Source organism: Leucopleurus acutus, assembly GCF_964270905.1.
Source record: "Leucopleurus acutus genome assembly, chromosome: 9".
Taxonomy (NCBI): domain Eukaryota; kingdom Metazoa; phylum Chordata; class Mammalia; order Artiodactyla; family Delphinidae; genus Leucopleurus; species Leucopleurus acutus.
In genome coordinates, this window is record NC_139144.1 from 93,485,517 (window position 1) to 93,506,532 (window position 21,016).

Genomic DNA, 21,016 nt, shown 5'->3' on the forward strand with positions numbered 1-21,016 from the left:
CTTCCATTAGACAGCAGATTTCCAGATGTTACCACAGCCATTTACTTTTGCTCCAAACTCTTAAGGTGTTTTTAAAGCAAAATCGCCATTTCCATTTTTACCAACAGTCCCCATTTACCCACAACCTTCCTGCACCTCCTCCCTGCCCAATCCCTGCCCTTTGTCCAGTCTTCAGAGCATGAACCACTGAGAAAACCAATTCCACACAATACTCGGAATCACTCCTCCCTTCCAATTTCTGATTGTGATCACGAGGCCTGGGACCCCTTCCCTAGGATGCACAGTCTCCCAGGAGGCTCCACAGTCTGTTCTGAAGACAGACCTCTGACAGGCCAGACACACCTAAACCCCAATGGTATAATGCCTTAGGCTCAAGTTGGGAACCCCAGCTATAGGTGTAAAGTGCTATCAGTTTGGAAGAAGGACCATCTAAGTCTGGCTGGGCGAGCAGTAAGGGCTGTATCTTTACTAGTGGTGTGGCGCTTTACTTGGCATTCATCAGCACATCCTTTCCAAACTCAAAGACAATTATATTCTGAATCCACTGCAAATGAAAATGTTTGTTTAATGGCCCCTGATTTCTAACAGTTTATAATCCAACTCTTTAAGATGAGCAAACATGTAGTTCAAAATAGATTTTTCAGTTTGAAATTCTGGTGGAAAGCAACAGTGATTTATAATGCGCTGTTTGCTGCTGCTTCTCCTACTCGGATTAGCAAAGGTGAACTCATGGGAATGATGACACTCTGAAGGCCCCATCCATCAGCAACAGAGAGATTTCACCCAAGGAAAGCAGGTTAACTCATCCATTCCCCAATATCTAAATAGATTTCCATGATGTGATAAAGTTTGGGAAATTCATAGACATTCATAAAACAGAAACATTCTTTTTTTCTTTTCTTTTTTTTTTTTTTGCGGTACGTGGGCCTCTCACTGTTGTGGCCTTTCCCGTTGCGGAGCACAGGCTCGGGACGCGCAGGCTCAGTGGCCATGGCTCATGGGCCCGGCCACTCCGAGGCATGTGAGATCTTCCCGGACCGGGGCATAAACCCGTGTCCCCTGCATCAGCAGGCGGACTCTCAACCATTGCGCCACCAGGGAAGTCCTGAAACACTCATTTTTGTCATAAGGAAAGAAAATTATTAGTGATTGAGTGTCCACTGGCTGAGTTCTAGAACTTCATATACTGAGATACTATGTAAAGGTTTCAAAGACATGTAACCAGTAACTAGAAGACCTAAGATGTAAACCCAAACCTATCTGACTCCATAGCTCACGTACTTTCCAATTCAGCACACCATGGTACCCAAACCTATAACCTAATAAAATTCATGATCAAAAGATTTCTTAGTTAAGTAGATTTTTCTTAAATCCAGTGACATTAACATCTTATTGAGGGAATTCCCTGGTGGTCCAGTGGTTAGGACTCGGTGCTTTCACTGCCGAGGCCCGGGTTTGATCCCTGGTCGGGGAACTAAGATCCTGCAAGCCGTGCAGTGCGGCCAAAAAAAAAAGCATCACATTGACAACAGCACAACCAAGAGATGTGTCCACCATTAAATAAGAAAAGATTACAGTGACCAAACTGCAGACAGTGGCCAAACTGCAACAGAAGGGCCACAGCGAATCTGATGGCAGACAGTGACCAAACTGCAACAGAAGGGCCACAGCGAATCTGATGGCAGACAGTGACCAAACTGCAACAGAAGGGCCACAGCGGATCTGATGGCAGACAGTGACCAAACTGCAACAGAAGGGCCACAGCGGATCTGATGGCAGACAGTGACCAAACTGCAACAGAAGGGCCACAGCGGATCTGATGGCAGACAGTGACCAAACTGCAACAGAAGGGCCACAGCGGATCTGATGGCAGACAGTGACCAAACTGCAACAGAAGGGCCACAGCGGATCTGATGGCAGACAGTGACCAAACTGCAACAGAAGGGCCACAGCGGATCTGATGGCAGACAGTGACCAAACTGCAACAGAAGGGCCACAGCGGATCTGATGGCAGTGAGATATATACTAACAAAGTGTCAGTGATCCGATACAAATAAAAGCAATAGGGTAAAATAAACATCTCCTGGCAGACTCTGGATGCGCCAAAATAAAATGCAAACGATGGGTAAAGGAACAAGAGGTATTCCTTAGCCCACCTTAAGTGTCAGGAAGTCAAACCTGAGCTTTGTTTAGGAAACTGGAAGCTAGAAGGCCTGTCCCTCCACTGGACACCAACAGAGCTGATGAGATGGCTTTAGGATTACTAAGTCAGTAATATTCGCCAGAACACGGCGATAAGCTCCCAGGAAGAGAAACCTGAATTTAGATCTCAGTACCATGGTTTTTAATCACTTTCCTTAAGTCCTGAGTTCAGGCACTTAGTCAAAGTTAATTCTCTTGACCTCACCAGCTAACAGAATAATGAGAGAATCCCCTTCTGGGGTACTCTGGGTTTGCTGAAACAAATACACCTTTGCAGAGTGCTTGCTGTTTCTTTCCACTGATGACAGATGAGTCTCTTTACAGGAAAGCCTGGAATCTCACAACTGATATGTTGGTCTGAGATGATGTGGTACCTTCCCTGATGCCACTGGGATAGATGCCACGGCATGAAGCATTGGGAGCTCGGATGACAGCTGTTACCCTGTTTGCATAAAGGGCCGGCTGGAGAAAAGGCAGCCAACAGATGAAATGGAAGAATTATTTTAAAACTAAAGCTATAAAAAGTCAATCATAGGACAGACTCTCTTTCCAACAGTACGTTCGGAACTCAGTTTAAACTTCTCCTTTATTACTGTATGTTAAATCATCAGTGATCATGGCTAATTATGGCTTAATGAATTCTTGGGCTTCCGGGAGCAAGGTCTTAATTTAGAGAGACGTTTATCTGGGCCAAGACATTTTTCACAATTTGTTAAATTGGAGGGTCCAACACTTGATTGAAAATGTGGATTTTGTCCTGTGGTGAGATGTAAAAATAAACCTTATGGCTGTCCTCACACAGCTCCTAGTAAAAGAGCAGTTAGAGGCAGCTGCCAGCCTTGCCCAAAATAAAGCATCACCCTGTATCTTGGGAGGCATATCAAAGGAAATTGGGCAAAACATTCAAGTAGCCGACAGTGTGAGACACAATCTTATAAAAACTGGGAAATGCATCAACAGCCTCGTGTGTTTTCTTGTATTTGGTTTAATTTTGTTTTCTTATGTTTCTGTTATTTAAGGGAAACAGCAGGGGTTGGTGTGGGGAGGGAGCGAGAGAGAACAAGCTAGTGATACAGTTACTGCATCTTACACTTTGAACATTCTAGTACCTAATTTCCCACTGGAGTCAGAAACTAGGACCCAGGAAAAATAATAAACTGGTGGTTCCCAATTACTTGCTGTGCCAGGAGCTTCAACCAGGTCCTCTCTATAAACACAACTGCCACCAAATACTGTAACACACCTTACTCAGAAATGGAACTAGCTGGGCTATAAGGCATGTGTGCACATTTGTGTGCGTAAGTACATCACCCTCTGGGTGACTCAGCCTCCCACAGGAATGAAGCAACTTTTTTTTTACTTATGGAACTACTTAAAGCAGTAAGTTCTAAATTCCAAATCATGAACCATTCGTGGGTTGTGAAAACAGCTGGGGTGTGACTGGTGTATTTAATTAAACAGAATCAAATAGAACACACAATATCTGAGGGCATCACACATAGTAAATAAGTATTCATTGGTGAAACATTCACATTAGTTATGAATGTGATGTATATGTACATGTGGTGTGTCTGGGTCACTACACAACATGTAAAACAATATGATCAAAAAAGTCCAAGTGCTACTTATCTAGGGCACACATGCAAAAAAATTATATGAGTGAACATTAGGTGGCTTCATGATGGAAGACGCAGACATCCATGTCCTTTCGAACCAAAACCCCACCTGAATCCCTCCCCACCCACCCCAGTCTTCTAGAATTAGTGTACAAGATCAGAGGGTTAGGAGAGAGGTGTCAAAAAGCAAAAACAGGGACTTTCCTGGTGGTGCAGTGGTTAAGAGTCCACCTGCCAATGCAGGGGACACGGGTTCGAGCCCTGGTCCGGGAAGATGCCACATGCCCGGAGCAACTAAGCCCATGCGCCACAACTACTGAGCCTGCGCTCTAGAGCCTGTAAGCCACAACTACTGAGCCTGTGAGCCACAACAACTGAGCCCGTGAGCCACAACTACTGAAGCCCACGTGCCTAGAGCCCGTGCTCCGCAACAAGAGAAGCCACCGCAATGAGAAACCCGTGCACCGCAACGAAGAGTAGCCCTCGCTCACTGCAACTAGAGAAAGGCCGCGCGTAGCAACAAAGACCCAACGCAGCCAAATAAACAAAAAAATAAATAAAATTAAAAAAAAAAAAAAGCTAAAACACCTACCTCAGGCAGAGAGTGGGGAGGTGGTAGGATATAATGTTAATAATAATTCAAAACATTGCATAACAATATTTAAGGAGACTGTTGAACTACCTCAAAGACTTTTAAATACTAAAGTGCAAACTCTTATACAAAAGATAATTACATTCTGCTAAAATCCGAAACTTTGAATAAATACTCATTTATTTATGATCTTTCACTTAAGTTTTGAAAGTTGTTCATGGGGCTCTGGCCTAAATTTTTAAAAATACAAATTATCTCCTTTCTCTTACTGTGTAATTGCCACATTATAAGGACGTTTATTTTTCAGGGACCAAGGGCACTTCTGAAATATTCTATCACCTACTCACCCAGGAACACAAGAAAGAGAGAGTTCTAGAATGTTTTCTGGGGCTGAGGAATGTCTAACTTTACCATGGAATCCTACTAAAATGCCTTTGTAAACTCTCTGGGAAACTTAGTCTAGTATCCAACAATCCTTTGAAGTTTGTAACATTTTCAACTGAAAAGAAAGCTTATACTCTTCCCACAACTAGAAGTTAGAGATAATGGAGAAATGAAAAGTGAGTTAAACCAAGACAAAGGTCTACAGAGGGTCATTCCTGGACGTAGGTCATTCCTGAGCACTCTAACAGCCTCTCTGTGCACAGCAGGAAAGAGGCACCAGCTGATTACAGTCAGTCGAAGAGAAGACTTCACATGTGGAAGACACAACAGTGAGGAGGAAGCCGACAGACAAAACTGGTGCAAATGGACGCAGCTGTGCGTCTAAACAAACAAATGAGGAGAGCACAGTCAGAGCCCAGTGGGCTTGGCTGGAAAGACCTCCATCAGGAATCATATGTAGATTTTTTTTTTTTTTTTTTTTTGCAGTATGCGGGCCTCTCACTGCTGTGGCCTCTCCCGTTGCGGAGCACAGGCTCCGGACGTGCAGGCTCAGCGGCCATGGCTCACGGGCCCAGCCGCTCCGCGGCATGTGGGATCTTCCCGGACCGGGGCACGAACCCACGTCCCCTGCATCGGCAGGCGGACTCCCAACCACTGCGCCACCAGGGAAGCCCCATATGTAGATTTTAAAGAACAAGAAAAGTAGAGACAGAGAGGAGGACTATAGCTAAGAGGAAGGTCAAAGAGGAAAACTAATGAATTCTTGTTTCTGATAACAACACAGACAGGACAAGCACATCCCTCACCTTCTGTGAGGTTCAGAGAAAGAATACCAACGAGGCCCACATCCCATACATGTCAACATCCTAAGGTATCTCCTCACCCCACCTACCCCAAGCCAGGCAAACACTGCCCATGGGCGCCTCCGACACCTGCTATGTCGAGCTCCCTCCAAGGCCAGGTTAGAGCTCCAGACAGATATATCACCTTGTTCCTGCTGACTTCTCATCCCATGGGGAGGGGCGTGGCTAGGGGAAAGCTAGAGCAGGGCCCCCTAAAACACAGATCCCAAGCTGGGCCCTCTTGTTTGGAGCTACGGTTGACCCCGTGCTGGGAAAGGCAGCGGTCCTTGGAGAGAGGGCACAACAGCGGCAAAAGAGACCGAGGTCAGGTCCAGTTGAGAAAGTAAGTGGCTGAATTCTAGTCCCTGTCCTACCTCTAAATGGATGATCTTAACCTCATCAGCCCTCAGTTTCCGCTTCTGTAAAAGGAAGTGATTAACAGTTAAATGAGATGTCTAAAGTACATTTCAAGTCTAAGCTCCTTTAAGTCTACAAATCAGGGCTGAGGAGAGGGATAGTGGCTCACGGCCTTATAGCCAACAGCACGAGGGCAAAATTAAAAATGAATGGAGCAAACTGGGCCACAAACACGTAAAATGGATGGGCTGGGCAGTAGATGTGCATCACTTGTGCAGAAGAAAAGGCTAGAAAGTGGGGGAAAGACAGGGTCTCTCAAGAATGAGACATGCAGCTCGGAGAGGCGAATGATAAGCAAGGAAGGCCAGGAAGACCCTCCGGCGCCACACACGGCCTCGCCTGGACTTTGCAAGTGCAAATGTATATCCTGATTGAGCACAGGAAGAAGGGCCCCCTGGGAGACCATTCGCTCTCGGCTCACACATTTCCTGGTGGCATGCGATTCGCGGATCACCTTAGCAAAGAAGTGTGAAGGTGACTTCCCACTGCTTCGGCTGCTCTTAGGCTCCTGGGGTAAGGCTGCAGAAGTCTCCTCTCCTGTCTCCATCCTCTTCCAGCTTCCTGAGCTCAGATAAAAGGGGCTTTTTTGCCTAGAAGCCAAGAGCATGCTAATTGGCTGCTGCTGAGGCGAGTACTAACCGAAGAATTGGGATTGATTTGGAATCTGAGGGCTCATTCTCATCTGGATAGATGGAAAGTCCCTCGTGGGGGGAGCACAGAAGCGGTAAAATGTAAAGAGGTATAATTTGTCTTTATTTTGGTCCACGTACCCACTCGCCTTTCCCGCCACATCGTGCCAAATGAAACAACGGCACACAAGGTCTCCCACCCCACTTCTGGTGACCCAGGGTCCTGTCCACTTCTCACAGCCATTTCTACCTCTGCCCAGCTACCTCCAAAGGACACTAATACAAGAAGCATGAACAGGACACAGACACAGGTGTGTGTTCACTGGGCCCTACCCTGTACTTAGTTCAAACACCGGGTCACTCACACGGTGTGACGAATAAAGGATCTGAAAACCTCCCCTTACCACGGGCCCAAAACACCAACTCCTCCTGACTGGTTTAGGGCAAGAGATTGCCACGGTTCATGTTACAGTCACCCTGGCTACCGCAGTGTCCTCTGGCGAGGGGAAGCCCTTGGCAGGAACAGAAGAAGAAGGGAGAAGAGGAGGTCGGGGGCAAGGAAGGCCCTTCCTTGTGTGAACAAGAGCGGCTCTGCTTTTCTTCCCTGACTTCTCAAGCCACAGCACATTAAAAGCTGCTGGACTGAGAGATTATGACTGTAGGAACTATAGATAGCATCAGACCTATATGACCTATATGACTATAGGAACTATAGGTAGCATCAGACTACCCGTGGGAAGACTGCAGGTTAATCAAGTAGCAACCATTTCCACCATAAAAGGTTGTCTACCAGGAGAGGTAAGTTTGGAAGAGGGAAGAGACGGCACTTGGGCCTCTGGGGGAACCACAGTGGAGGCTCCTACAGTCCAGGGACAAGCAGAGCACCATGGCATAAGATAGACGGTTTTCTCAGTTGGGGTTCCAGCAGGCTGAATGGCTGGGAAAACCTTCCACAGTCAGTGAAGAAAACAGAAGGAAAACCACCGCTGGCTCTCAGGGAAGAACGCCAGATATGCCGACCCCAAGCTCAAATATGCATATGCTCCCACAACTCATATTGCACAATAACCAATAGCATAATTAAAAGGCTGTGGCCATTATCGTAAAACATAAAAAACAAGTGCAAAACACGGACTGCTGTTACATAGAATCAGATGTGCTTTATGTCAGTACTCCTCAGATAACAGCTCTTTATCAAAATCTGAAAGAAATAGGATTCTGTAGAAATAGATTTACTGAAATGAAAATATATACCCAGTGTTTTTTGTTAAATGGAAAAGGCTCTTAACAGAGGAGGATGTACAATATAAATACATATACATAAAATATTCCAAAATGTAAACATCTCTCTAGGTGAAAAGATTGTAATTTTTTTCCCTTTTTAAACTGTATTTTCTAATTTTTTATACAATGGGCATATATTACATGTGTGGGTTTTTTTCTTTTTAAGTTTAGAAAAATATGATAGAGCAGGGTCAGTCTGGAGAGGGGAGGAGAGGCCCTTTTTCCCAGGAAAGGTGGCAGCGACGCCGTCTCATCGCAAGCACCCACTGCTCTTTGTGCCTCTGCTGCCCCCGTGTGGCTGTGGATAGACCTGACACCCAGAACCCCTAGACTAGACCCAACCTGGACCAAACTCCACGGTTATGTTGGACGGATTCCTCTTCCTCTGTTCAGCAATTCATGACATGGATTTGTCTCATTCATGAACACAGGACTTCTGCAACAGCAAGTGCTAGGACAGGGGGGTGGGAACACTATCAGCTCAGGATGCTAACAAGATGGATACAGACGCTGGTGGGGTTCAGGACCCTGAGAACCACTCTGGCAGGAGTAAAGGTGGAGATAAGAAGAGAGGAAGCCTCAGGAGACTAATGGCCAAAGGCAACCATGAAACCGGAAACCTGAAGTCGTACTGGAAACCAGCTCCTTTGCCTCAGGGGATCAAGGTGATACCACATGGAGCTGGTGACATTTACTTACTTCTGTTGTTTGTCCACAGAGCACTAGAGGTGATTGCCCTTGACTTGCTATATGACCACACATTCCCAGAAATGCAGGGAAACCCAGCGGGGTCACAATGTCCACTTTTCCTACTGATGGTATTTTTACCTTATGACTAGATTAGCCTGCTGTTTGAGCAACAGACCATGAAGATTTAGGAAATGGGAGCCAAATTGAAATGACACGCAAATAGATTTACCCTGATCCCTTAACATTTGCAAAATTGTTACTAGGCATTAGTGCTAAGCCTTAAAATGATGAATTAAAATTTTGCTTACCTAAAAGTCAATTTTTCTCTGCTTGGATTGTCAGATCTATAACAACTAAGGGCAACAGGATCCCTTGACTAACGAACACTTTAATTTTCAAAGCATAGGCAGGCTCCGTGAGCGCGCGCGCACACACACACACACACACACACACACACACACAATGAAACTCCCCAACCGCCATTTCTCAGCCCTATACCTTAACCCCTTTCTCTTGCGTATGACTCTGGGTAAAGCTCAGTATGCTTCTCCTACATCGAGGCTCCAGGACCAGATTGCCTGCCTCCAAATGCAGCCTTCTAGCATTTACTGTGTGACCTTGGGCAAATCACCTAACCTTTCTGAGTCTCAGGACCTCCTTTATATAATGGGGATAGTAATAGGACCAGCTCATAGGGCCATTAGAAGGTTAAATGAATTAATATCTATAAAGTGCTGAAAACAGTACCTGGCACAGGAGGTGCTAGAGGAACTATCCTATAGTTATTTTTCAAAATGGGCTTAAAATGTAATTAATTAATTAACTTTTAAAAACAGTAATTAAAAAAACAAACTTTGTTTTCTCTCCATTTTTTTTTACTAAAAAACACCATTTATTACTCAAACTGGGTGACAAAAAAGTGGTCAGGCCCTCTTTGTCCACCTCTTAAGTCTGATGTCATTTTCAGGAGAATCGGACTCATTGACCTTATTCTTTTCCAAGCCTCTTCCTTAACCCCCTCATCATAGCCCTTATCAGAATCAGCCTCTTCATCAATCCCATGTATTTTAGGAAAAGTAAAGGACGTGCATGTGTGTGTGTGTGTGTGTGTGTGTGCGTGCACACACGCACACACACGGGAGGAACAGGTGAGAGAAGTGCGACCATCCTGAGCATCCTGACACAACTATCCTTTCAATGTCATCTCCTCCCTTTTCCTCCCAGCTCTGGCCCTGGATCTCCCTCTCTTTCCCCACCTTCCATCAGGCAGTGTGTCGGTTCCTCACGCCAGGGACCCTCACCTGTTGGTGTTCTCCAGAACCTCCACCTTCTTCCGGAGCTCGGAGTTCTCCGTTGAACAAGACTCCACCCTACAGAGGAGAGAGAGAGAGAAAAATAAACTTAGTTTTTTATCAGGGGAGCAAACACTAAGCCAGGAGCTAGGATGGAGGCAGGTGGGGTTGAGAGAAAAAAGACAGGGAAGGGCTTCCCTGGTGGCGCAATGGTTGAGAGTCCGCCTGCCGATGCGGAGGACGCGGGTTCGTGCCCCGGTCCGGGAGGATCCCACGTGCCGCGGAGCGGCTGGGCCCGTGAGCCATGGCTGCTGAGCCTGCGCGTCCGGAGCCTGTGCTCCGCAACGGGAGAGGCCACAACAGTGAGAGGCCCGCGTACCGCCAGAAAAAAAAAAAAAAAAAAAAAAAAAAAGACAGGGAAGCAGCTACTCTAGGGAGGTGAGGGAGAGAACTTGGCCAACCTGAGTTGGGGAAAAGGGTGAGTAGAAAAAAGAGAGAGAGAAATGGGTAACCAGTGCCTCAGTAATGGAAAATGAATAGGGATGGTACAAAACATAAACTTCTTTTAGGGTGTTCCAACCTTGATTTCTCTCGACTCTTCCCTATGGCTCTCAATGTCCATCACAATTCTCTCTCTATGCTACAGGGTCTGGATGCTGCTGGCTGTACTCTTGGCCTGAAGGACTGACAGGAAGCCCAGGGGCTTGGGGCAGGGGGAGAGTGAAGGACAAGAACCCGGGACCTCAAGACAAGGAATCCAGGTGCCGGAGCAGGCATGCCCCGAAGAGGCAATAAAGAGATTTTCATTGAAACATCTTGACCCTGGATACCTACAGACAATAACAAACAGAATGGGACTGCTTAATGCTATATTACCAACATCTAAATCAGGAAGAAGAGACACTGACTTTCAGTAGGAACTTCAAGAACCAGCCAGGATCCACCAACTGCTCTTCTCACCAGACACACATAAGGATTCATTTCTAGGTCCCGGGACTCATTCCAATGATATTAGTTTGCCAGATGGGAACTATTTTCTAGGGCTAATACAAAATTGTATTTAATTTACATTTTTCTAACAGCCCCCCTGATATTCCAGGCTATTCAGAAGAGCCCAAGGTGCCTTCAAGTGTTTTTGTGAAAAGTCACTCACCTATAACACAAATTATAGTGGACAGAAAAGAAAGAACGCCAACCTGCTTTACTTACTTCATCCCCTGTTGCTTTCTCTAGCGTGCGAGGGAGTGTGGCCAACAGGAATTGATTAATTAGCGCCTCTCCTCTGAGGAGTCCAGGAATATGCATGAAGGTTAGCATTTGTACTTATTTGAAAGGAAGCCTTCAGGGACTTAAGGACCCTTGGTTGGAAACTGTGCGGTACAAATGCCTACTAAGACTGAATGTACTTTTTATCACCTGCCAGACCTATAAGCTTTCCCCTCTAAAAACCACTAGGTGGCAGGCAAAACATAGCTGATAAACCAACGGCCTTTGCCGGGGTCCAGACCAAGAAATTGAACCCCCTTCTCATAGAAAGCAGGGCCCCCCCGCACTTACATTTCTCTACATGAATTGCTCAATACACACAACCACTTTGGCAGGAGGCTTACTTTTTCTCCAAACTGTCCATGTATTCCTTCTTCTTCCTCCTACTTTCCTGGGCAGAAATCTGCAATGGAAGGGGAGAAAAAAGGATTATGTTCCAGCTATCTCAGTAAACCAGTATTGACAAGAGGCCATGAGCAAAGAAATCACAAAAGCCCTGCTCACTTGTGTGACCACTTCCCATTTGTTTAACCTACTGGCTCATCTACTAATCACCTCTTCTGTCCTCCCTGGTTTCAACCAGCTGATGTTCTCATCTACTTTCCAACACACTAGGCCCCCAGTGAGAAGGACAGTGGTCCAGGAGTCAGAGTGGAACCTGTGGGTCACGAACCATCTGTATGGTCTTAGATAAATGATTTCAATTCTGTGGACCTAGTTGGCTCAACTATAATACATAATATAAGCCAGTTGGGGTCAGTCGTATAAAAATTCCCTGGCGGTTCTGCACATGGACGCAGAATTTTAACTCTAAGCTCTTTCCTTCCTCTCTCTTTGTCCCCTCCCTCCTGCTCTGCCCACGCCCTAGCCATGCCCCAGGGCCTCTGCACCCCTGATCCCCACTGTAGGGGCCTAGGACTAGGAGACTGCTGGACCCAGGTATAGAACAGTGCTCTGCAGAATTTTTTATCAAAAACCTCTATCAAGAAAAAAATTAAGCAAGCACCCATAATACATTTATATTTATTCATTTATAAATTATACACATGCCTACTAGAGGGAAATATTGTGTATCTAATAAAACAAATTTTAAAGGCTGAGATTTTTTCAAAATGTAAATGGGAGTTCTAATATTTTCTTCCCGCCCCTGTATGGGTTATCTTAGGCACCACAGAGTGTGCACGCCCGACCTGGAGGCCCACTGACCAGAAGATGTATGGGGAGGTCTGGGGGAAGACGGGGGCAAGCCTTGGTCCCCACCACAGGACGGGCCAGTGTTGGCCACCGGGAAGGGAGGGTGGGCATGCTGGCCGGGTTGGCTCGCTGTCTCTGCTCACAGAAGCACCTGCATTTGAAGGGCTCACCTTGTTCTTGATTTTCCTCCGGATTTTCTTCAGGGCCTTCTCCTCTGATTTTGTCAGGGGCAACTTGGTGGGGATGGGATAGCCCTCGGCGATCAGGGTCCTCTTCTCTTCCTCCGTCAGGACCAGGGGGCCTGATCCCTGCAGCTTCTATGCAGACCAAGGAGCAGAAAAGCGTCAAAGAGGAAAAGCCGGGCGTGCCGGAGAAACACCTCCTGAGGGGTGAGGAGGGTCTGTTAGGATGTCTTGCCAATGGCTAAGGGAAAAGGAGGCCCATCTCTTTTGGTGAGAAATGGGCACTTTGAAGTGGAAGCAAAAATGCAGAAGACACTCGTGTGAGTGTTACAACCCAAGGACTATAAGGGAACGGGTAAAGAAACCTCCACCCATTATTTCCCAGAAAGTACCCTGCTGGCTAAAACAACAAAATTAAAGGATACAATTCATTTCCCGCATCCCTAGAGATTTCCTGTCCTCGGAGTGATGAAGGACTCACTTGGAACTCTGTTTGCGGAAAGTTTTGCTGTTCTCCTAAAGATGCCATTTTGCAAGATGCTCTCTAAACACTAGGAGTTGCTTCTTGACCTCTACTTCCAGCTAAGGGGCCAGGGCTCCTAGGGACACACCTACAGGCATGTTCCATGAAAGTCACTGGTCAGCACAGCCCCAGACTGTCCATCATAGTGGAGATGAGAACTGTAGCTCATCTCATTTCACCCATATTAGGACAATGTGTTTATAATTAGTCAAATAAATGGAGTACCTACTGCATATTAGCTCCACATCAGATGCACGGAAGAATCAAAACAAACTCCGTCTCTTAAGTAGCTAATGAGCGAGACCGAGACTAAATTGAAACACGTGAAAGAATGAGAGCAATTAAATGCTAGACTGTAATATTCACTCAAGGTAAGTTAAAAATATGAAGAAGGAGAACGCTTATGTGAGTTTGTGTGATAAGGGAAGGCTTAGGGTAGCAGATAAGGCTTGAATTGGGCTTCCTGAAAGAAAGGGGGTGATTTACACAGAGGAGGGCATTACAACAAAGGCAGTATTGTAAAAAGTAACTGAAGAAGCCACTCTGCGTAGAGGGGTGAGGGGTTCTGGAAGCAGCGGCAGGTTGGGCACGTAGGAGGGTGTTTGTACCCAGCAGAGGTATGAGGGCTTGATGCCAACAGATAACAGGGAAACAACACAGATGCTGAGCCAGGGTATGATATGGGAAGGATTTCCTCCATGACCACGTGGAATGGATTAATTGTGGTAGGACCCACAAATCCATAGGATGGACACTATTTCAGTAATCAAAGGAGTGAAGGGTTAGAGGAGAGAAGGCAAAGGTGGAGTGGAAAGAGTTAATTCCCTGGCCCTCGGGAATAGTGATATATAAGAACATGGCCACAGATCTAGAACTTTCTGAGTTTCTGACATAGACAACTCAAATTTTCAAAATTATGTTAATTAATACATGATTCTTCTAAGAATTTTTAAATAACTCATTTCATTCAAATTTTCTCTATGTGATATTATAAATTCAGTAAGGCTGACTAATTTTTAAATCCTCATAGAAATCAATCGACTGTTCAGAACAATGAGAAGTTAATTATCTAACCCTAATTTTTTTTTAATTTATTTATTTTATTTTATTTTTGGCTGTGTTGGGTCTTCTTTGCTGCACACGGGCTTTCTCTAGTTGTGGTGAGCGGGGGCTACTCTTCATTGTGGTGTGCGGGCTTCTCATTTTGGTGGCTTCTCTTGTTGCAGAGCACAGGCTCTAGGTATGTGGGCTTCAGTAGTTGTGGCACACAGGCTCAGTAGTTGTGGCTCGTGGGCTCTAGAGCACAGGCTCAGTAGTTGTGGCGCATGGGCTTAGTTGCTCCGCGGCATGAGGGATCTTCCTGGACCAGGGCTCGAACCCGTGTCCCCTGCATTGGCAGGCGAATTCTTAACCACCGTGCCACCAAGGAAGCCCTACCCCTAATTTTTATTTGGAAAAATTATATATGTGAGGGATGAATGTTGACTCATGATTTCTAACCTGAGTCACTGGGTTAAGAGTTGCACCACAGACAAAAAGGGTTAAATTATATTTTTGAGCTTTAGACATCAATGTATTTACTCTCAGAGCAATTTTTCAGTTCATCAAAGATTGCTTATTTAAAAAATAAATTATTTCCTATCATAGGTCATAAAGACCACCTAAATTGATGATAAATATTTGTGATACAATTTTGAGAAGAAGAACAGCCCATTTTTATTCCTCATGTTTGTAGCTATAAAAAAGAAACATGTGAATAAAAACTGGAAGTGTGCACAGGAAAGGAAGAGAATGTGTTAGCACGATGAGGTCACAGGCAGTTCTTAGAAAATGTTCTTTAAGACTGTCATCCCCCTGCTTCAGCAGTTAGACCTAAAACTTCCTACAGGCTCCGAATGGTACCCACGCTGGGTGAAGGTCTGAGTGACAGAATGGGGGATGGGGGTGCAGGGATGCAGGGGACACTCACGTGCGGTGCGGTGAGGAGTGGGGAGCTGGCAAGTGCCGAGGGGGCCCGCGCTGGGGCCCTGGCGGGGCTGTGGGTCTGCGGCAGGCCAAAGGGATGCAGGCGCGGGCTGGGGCTCAGGCTGCCCTCTGAGTCGCTGCTGTGGCTGCTGGGAGGGGTGGGCGGTAAGTGCAGGTGGTCCACGGAGGCTGAGGGGAAAAGAACGGATTGCATCCATCAGGGAGCAACAGAGCAGGACTTGCGGCAGTTCAACATTCAACATCCCTACAGCAGTACTCAGGACAGCCGAACGAAAGAATGAGGAATCTCTGTGTGTGGATATGGAAAGGCCTCCAAGATGTATTACTATTAAGGTTAAATTTTAAGAGTGTTTCTTTCAAAAAATTTGAAAGGCTGCATTATTGGGTTCCAGGTCCGCAGTCCTTGATATGGCCTCATGGCAGGTGCTCTTGGCTCGATTTTCAGGCTTTATTTGGGATACATTTTTGGATTGGGTTTTTCAGTTTTACTTTGGTCAATGGGGGTTTCAGTAGATGTGACGTTATTGTCTGCTGGTCTCAGCCTATAGAGGAGCGGAATAAATCAAGGTGCAAAACAGTGTATAAAGTAGCCCTCCTTTTGTATGAAAAAGGAGAGAAAGAGAATACAGACCCCCATTTGCTCGTATCTTCGTAAAGAAACTCTGGAAGGTATATAAGAAACTAATAAAATTATGATGTAATGGGGGCAGGGGAGATTACAGTAAGTAGGGACGGTGCTGGCATAACCTTCCCTCTGTTCATTTCATATAGTTTCCATAGTTTGACTTGTAAACCATGTTAATGTATTAGGATCTTTTTTTTTTCTTTTTTTTTTTTTTAATAGCAAAAGCAGGGAACCCATGAGTGTTTGAGAAAAGCTCATTTGTTTCTGGAGGAATGTGCATGGTAGGGCCCATAGGCCAGATGCCAGGCATTCTTGATTCAGATAATACCCAATCCATCTGTGGATAGACAGGTAGGCATTGGAAGACAAATTGGGGGAGGAGTGTCTCCCACAAAGTCTTCCAGCATCTAAGCATCCTTCACCTCTCCTCAGGGAGACACCCACACACTCTGCCGGGGCCTTTGAGCCTTAGCCGGTGCCAATCTTGCATCTCCAGGGCAGGAGGGATGGGTTCCCAAGGGAGGAATCCACTCTGGAGTTCAACCTGACAAACGAGCTTTGGGGTCTCACTCTTTTTCTGACCTGCAAATCTTCACGTTGTGCTGAAATACCTTGACAGCCAGCTGCCGTTACTGAGCCAAGGAACATGACCTTGGGTAAACCTTTCACTCCACACCCCTCCTGGAGCCCCCAGGACAACAGAGCCCTGAGTGCAGCGGCTCTGAATTGGGCAAGGAGCCTGGAGGCCTCATACACACCAGGCCTTCCTCGGCCAGAGAACAGCTCGGGGCCATGGAAAGGCCTCGGTCTCCTGCTTGACGTATTGTGAATGGGAAGAGACTTTCTGACACACAGCTACTCACCTAAGAGAAAGGATTCCCCCATAGCTGCCTTTGGAGGTGACAAGCTGCAACCAGACGGCTCTCTCGCCCACTAAGACACCTGAATATCCAGGTAACCACAGGTGATGTGTCTCTCTCTGCCACGCCCCGCGCCCACTCCCATTCACAGCACACTTTCGTTCTCTCTCTTTCTCTAACCCTCTTTTCTCTTTCTAACATGCTGCTTTTCACTAGATGCTTCTCCGCCCAAGAGCTCCCTGGTTTCTTAGAGTCCACGGGCACTCTTAAAGCTAAAGAATATTCTAAACCAATCCTATGCATCTCCACTGCCAACTCTTCTGCCACCACTTCCAGGCAGCTAAGGAGGGTAGGTATGCACCTTAAACTTATGTGCTCACCTAGGAAGGAGTCCCAAGCGTGTTAGCCAAGTTTTTCCCAATGCCATGACGACCTATGGCACTCTGTGGTGTCAGATAAATTAAGCAAGGAAGCCATCAGACTGGGGTGGCTCCAGTGCTCTGGTGGCCCTACATAGGCAAACCAAAATCCAAGCCTCTAAATGCTTCAAGGTTACCGGACTGAAACCTAGGACAACCGGTCACAAACAACCAACTTGGCTTTAAGTTATATCCAATCAATAATTTCCTTACTTTGGGCTTTCCTGGTGGTGCAGTGGTTAAGAATCCGCCTGCCAATGCAGGGGACACGGGTTCGAGTCCTGACCCGGGAAGATCCCACATGCCGCGGAGCAACTAAGCCCGTGCGCCACAACTACTGAGCCTGCGCTCTACAGCCCGTGAGCCACAACTAATGAGCCCGCGTGCCACAACTACTGAAGCCTGTGCACCTAGAACCCATGCTCCGCAACAAGAGAACCCACCACAGAGAGAAGCCTGCGCAGCAATGAAGAGTAGCCCCCGCTTGCCGTAACTAGAGAAAAGCTTGCGCTCAGCAACAAAGACCCAACGCAGCCAAAAATAAAATTAAAAATTTAGTTAAAAAAAAAATAATTTCCTTACTTTGCTTCCACCTTTTCTTTATAAAAGTCTCCCCCCAGCTCCTGTTGGTGGAAACTTGTAACTGGTTTGGCGCTGCAGAATGTAATTAATTTTTGCTCAAATAAATTTGCTCTTAAAATTTTTAATTTTTTAGAGTTTATCTTTTAACAATGCTTATCTTTTAACCATGGTAAACAAACAAACAAGCAAACCAAAACCAAAACAAAACAAAACCCAGGAGTGGCCAAACCTAACAGGGGCTCCCACTGTCTGCCGCGCTGAGCGGTTAGTCTGAAGAACTAACCAAGAATACCAGAGCTCGCTTGTCCCTTTCACTAGGCACAGCCCTAATTATTCTAATACCGTTCTCCTTTTTCCAAGCAGAAGGTGCTCCACAGAAAATGAAAATGGCATGGCAGGAAAAGTGAAGCAAACTCGAATCTCCTCTTACTCAATTATTAAGAGCTACTGCCCTGGCCACAGGTGCCTCGGTATCAGATTTCTAAATATCACTTGAAATGTTGCTCTTGGATTACTTACTGACAGGGCTGGGGACAACTGGCTACTTTGCCTAGAAGCCCTGTTGCATTCAAGGATATTTAATTTCCTCCTCTCTGTACATCTAGGATAATGAGGAAGGACGGCCATTTACTTTACCCTTGAAATGTTTCTCCTCCAGTGATCCCAGATTCCAAAGCCACTAGGGGATTCACTGGTACAGTTGTGACATTTTCTGAAGCATATTGCAACATAGATTTAAAAAGCAAGATGCATGTGATAGTTGTAACCGGTGTCACAAAAATGAAAGGAATTACTTTGGAGCAGTATATAAAGCTGAAAGGCACTAAAACGAATATCACTCAGTGAATAGAAATACTGTCTCAATATGGATTTTAGTCAGTATTTCTAATTTTAAAAACAGAATCCTTTCTTTACTGATGATAAAGGGTAAATGCCAACCTTGATTAAGTTGTCACGGATCAAGTCCTGAGTATGTTTCTGGTGGAATGAAGGTAGACTTTGTTTCCGTGAGTACTGCTACTAGGTAACATCTGCACGTTACATCTACCCAGTAGCACGGATACCCTTCCCATGACAAGTGCATATACTAATTTCCTATTTGTCGACCACACCAATGAGCTACCCTTCTAACCTTGTGCCAAAAGCATAAATAAAAAGGGAGGGGATGGCGTGTCTGAAGGCACAGAATTAAGAGCAGGATCTGTGCAAAGTAACTCAATTAAAAAGGCTGAGAGGGACTTCCCTGGTGGCACAGTGGTTAAGAATCCACCTGCCAATGCAGGGGACACGGGTTCAAGCCCTGGTCCAGGAAGATCCCACATGCCACGGAGCAACTAAGCCTGTGCGCCACAACTACTGAGCCCAAGTGCCACAACTCCTGAAGCCCGTGCGCCTAGAGCCCGTGCTCCCCAGCAAGAGAAGCCACCGCAATGAGAAGCCAGCGCACTGCAACAAAGAGTAGCCACCGCTCGCTACAACTCCTGAAGCCTGCGCGCAGCAACGAAGACCCAACGCAGCCAAAAAAACAAAAAAAAAGAAAGAAAGAAAGAAAGAAAAGAATAAAAAAATGCCGAGAGAGCTTCCTAGACTCCGTGAGACTTAGGGGTCTACGTTCAGGAATCCTGACTATGGGCTTCACATGGGACAAGAAAAAGACTGACACAGAGAAAGAAGAAAGTGAAAGTGTGATAACCCCAAGTGTGACACTACTTAATTCTAAATGGATGGCAAGAAGCCCAATAGGATGCAGGAACAAAGGAAGCTCCTTGCAACAACTGTCATCTGAAATCAACATTTAAAAACATTGAATTGGTCAGACAGATAAACCGTGAATTCACTTCACAAAGGGTTTAAACTAGAATTGTTTGTTGTAAGTAGGCCAGGTGCCTTTGTGAATATGTGCCTATTTGCCTCTACTGATCATCACTCCAGGACAGGGAGCTGGGTTTTATCCACACGATGGCTTGAGGGCAGCGGTTCCCTTGTCCCCTAGTCAGCACCCAAGTCACAGCAGTCTACGAACATGCTGAAAAGTCACCCTGCCTAGGAGTAAAAGTTAAAGATTTAGCTGGAAAAACTTAGGTTTCAAAGTTTGTATTTACCATCAAGAACAGAGCTATTTCATAAAGCAAGTTCTGCCTTTGGTACAATCAAGCCCAGCACTGTCTCGCACATTCCCCATCTCTTTAGACGGTGCACCCACATCTGTTAACCCAAAGGAGAGAGTGGACAGACCTTCCTTAGGAGAGAAGTTTAGGAACTGATCCACTTCATGAGGCTCCAGCTTAATCTTAGGAATAACTGTCTGGCACGAGGAATCAACCTAAAGGAAAAATTTCAAACACAGTTTTTAAAAACCAATAACAAACCTGAAGAAACACCCCGGGGAGTTATTTGTCATCTGTGTCTTCCTCCCAGGGCAGCCCTGCTTCTCTGGGGCTGGCGAGGCCCGGCCGAGTGCAGGCTGCTTCTTGGACAGGGAGGTGTTTTAGTCCTTAACATTTCCCTCATTGCCAAACCTGGCAATACAGGTGATGGAACCTCAGAATTCTAAAATTAAGAACCCAGGACTCGGGAGTTCCCTGGTGGTCCAGCGGTTAGGACTCAGCACTTTCACTGCTGTGGCCTGGGTTCAATCCCTGGTTGGGGAACTGAGATCCCACAAGCCTCATGGCGCAGCCACAAAAAAAAAAAAATCCAGGGCTCACTTATCAGTGCTTTCTTTCTATTGTTTTTATGGACTATAGAGGCCTTTTATCACAAAATAGTCTGGTACATTTTTAAGGGTCATGGCCTCCAGCAGTGTGTCCTGCGGCAGGAACTGTGTGAACCCAGCTGCATCCATTCTCTCCAGGTTCCTGAAAACTGACAGCAACTAACCATGAAACACTGAGTACGGGAAGGAGGAAAGGTATCTGGCCCGTGCATGGGGAGCAAGGCCATGACCCTGTCCTTTCTTAGTGACATGCATGAACATGAACTGAACTAAAATCTCATGGAGCAAGGAGACTAATACAGACTCCAGAAGCCTAGTCCGATTAACAGACTCAGGTAGCTATTGAGAAGGGAATTCTAGAGGGCAGTGCAGAGGTGCTCTGTCCACAATCCCTCATCTTCCACACGGATGGAAGGTAAGAGCACAGGAGTGAGTACTCAGCAAAGCCTTAGTGGCCCCACCACTGCTGTGTTACCTTTTCCTGAACAGGTGGACCACTATACCTCGCTCAGAGGAGATCTGACTTAAAGATCGTCAGCAGAGTCATTGTTTATAACCTGTGACTTTGAACTTAAGGAAAGTTAGGACTGGATTCCAATATCTGGAAAAAGATGTACAAGTATGACTCTGGTCCATCACCAGACACTGAAATACCCAAAGAGAAGGTGGAGTAAAACTAAATCCTACTTGCCGTAGGTGTGGAACTGAGCAAGGA

At 46.0% G+C, this 21,016-nt stretch overlaps 1 protein-coding gene across 2 annotated transcripts in view; it reads right to left on the reverse strand.

Moving 5' to 3' along the window:
- Positions 1 to 21,016, reverse strand: part of CREB3L2 (cAMP responsive element binding protein 3 like 2) — a 329,774-nt gene that overhangs the window by 222,837 nt on the left and 85,921 nt on the right. For both annotated transcript variants that reach the window (XR_014326465.1, XM_082846810.1), the window contains exons 4-8: positions 19,821 to 19,908; positions 15,083 to 15,267; positions 12,579 to 12,725; positions 11,559 to 11,617; positions 9,958 to 10,026 (exon numbers count right to left, since the gene is read on the reverse strand). Coding sequence is in view for 1 of the 2 variants with exons in the window: in XM_082846810.1 (XP_082702936.1) it covers positions 9,958 to 10,026; positions 11,559 to 11,617; positions 12,579 to 12,725; positions 15,083 to 15,267; positions 19,821 to 19,908 (548 nt within the window). In the remaining variant the exon portion in view is untranslated. The remainder of the gene's footprint in view (positions 1 to 9,957; positions 10,027 to 11,558; positions 11,618 to 12,578; positions 12,726 to 15,082; positions 15,268 to 19,820; positions 19,909 to 21,016) is intronic.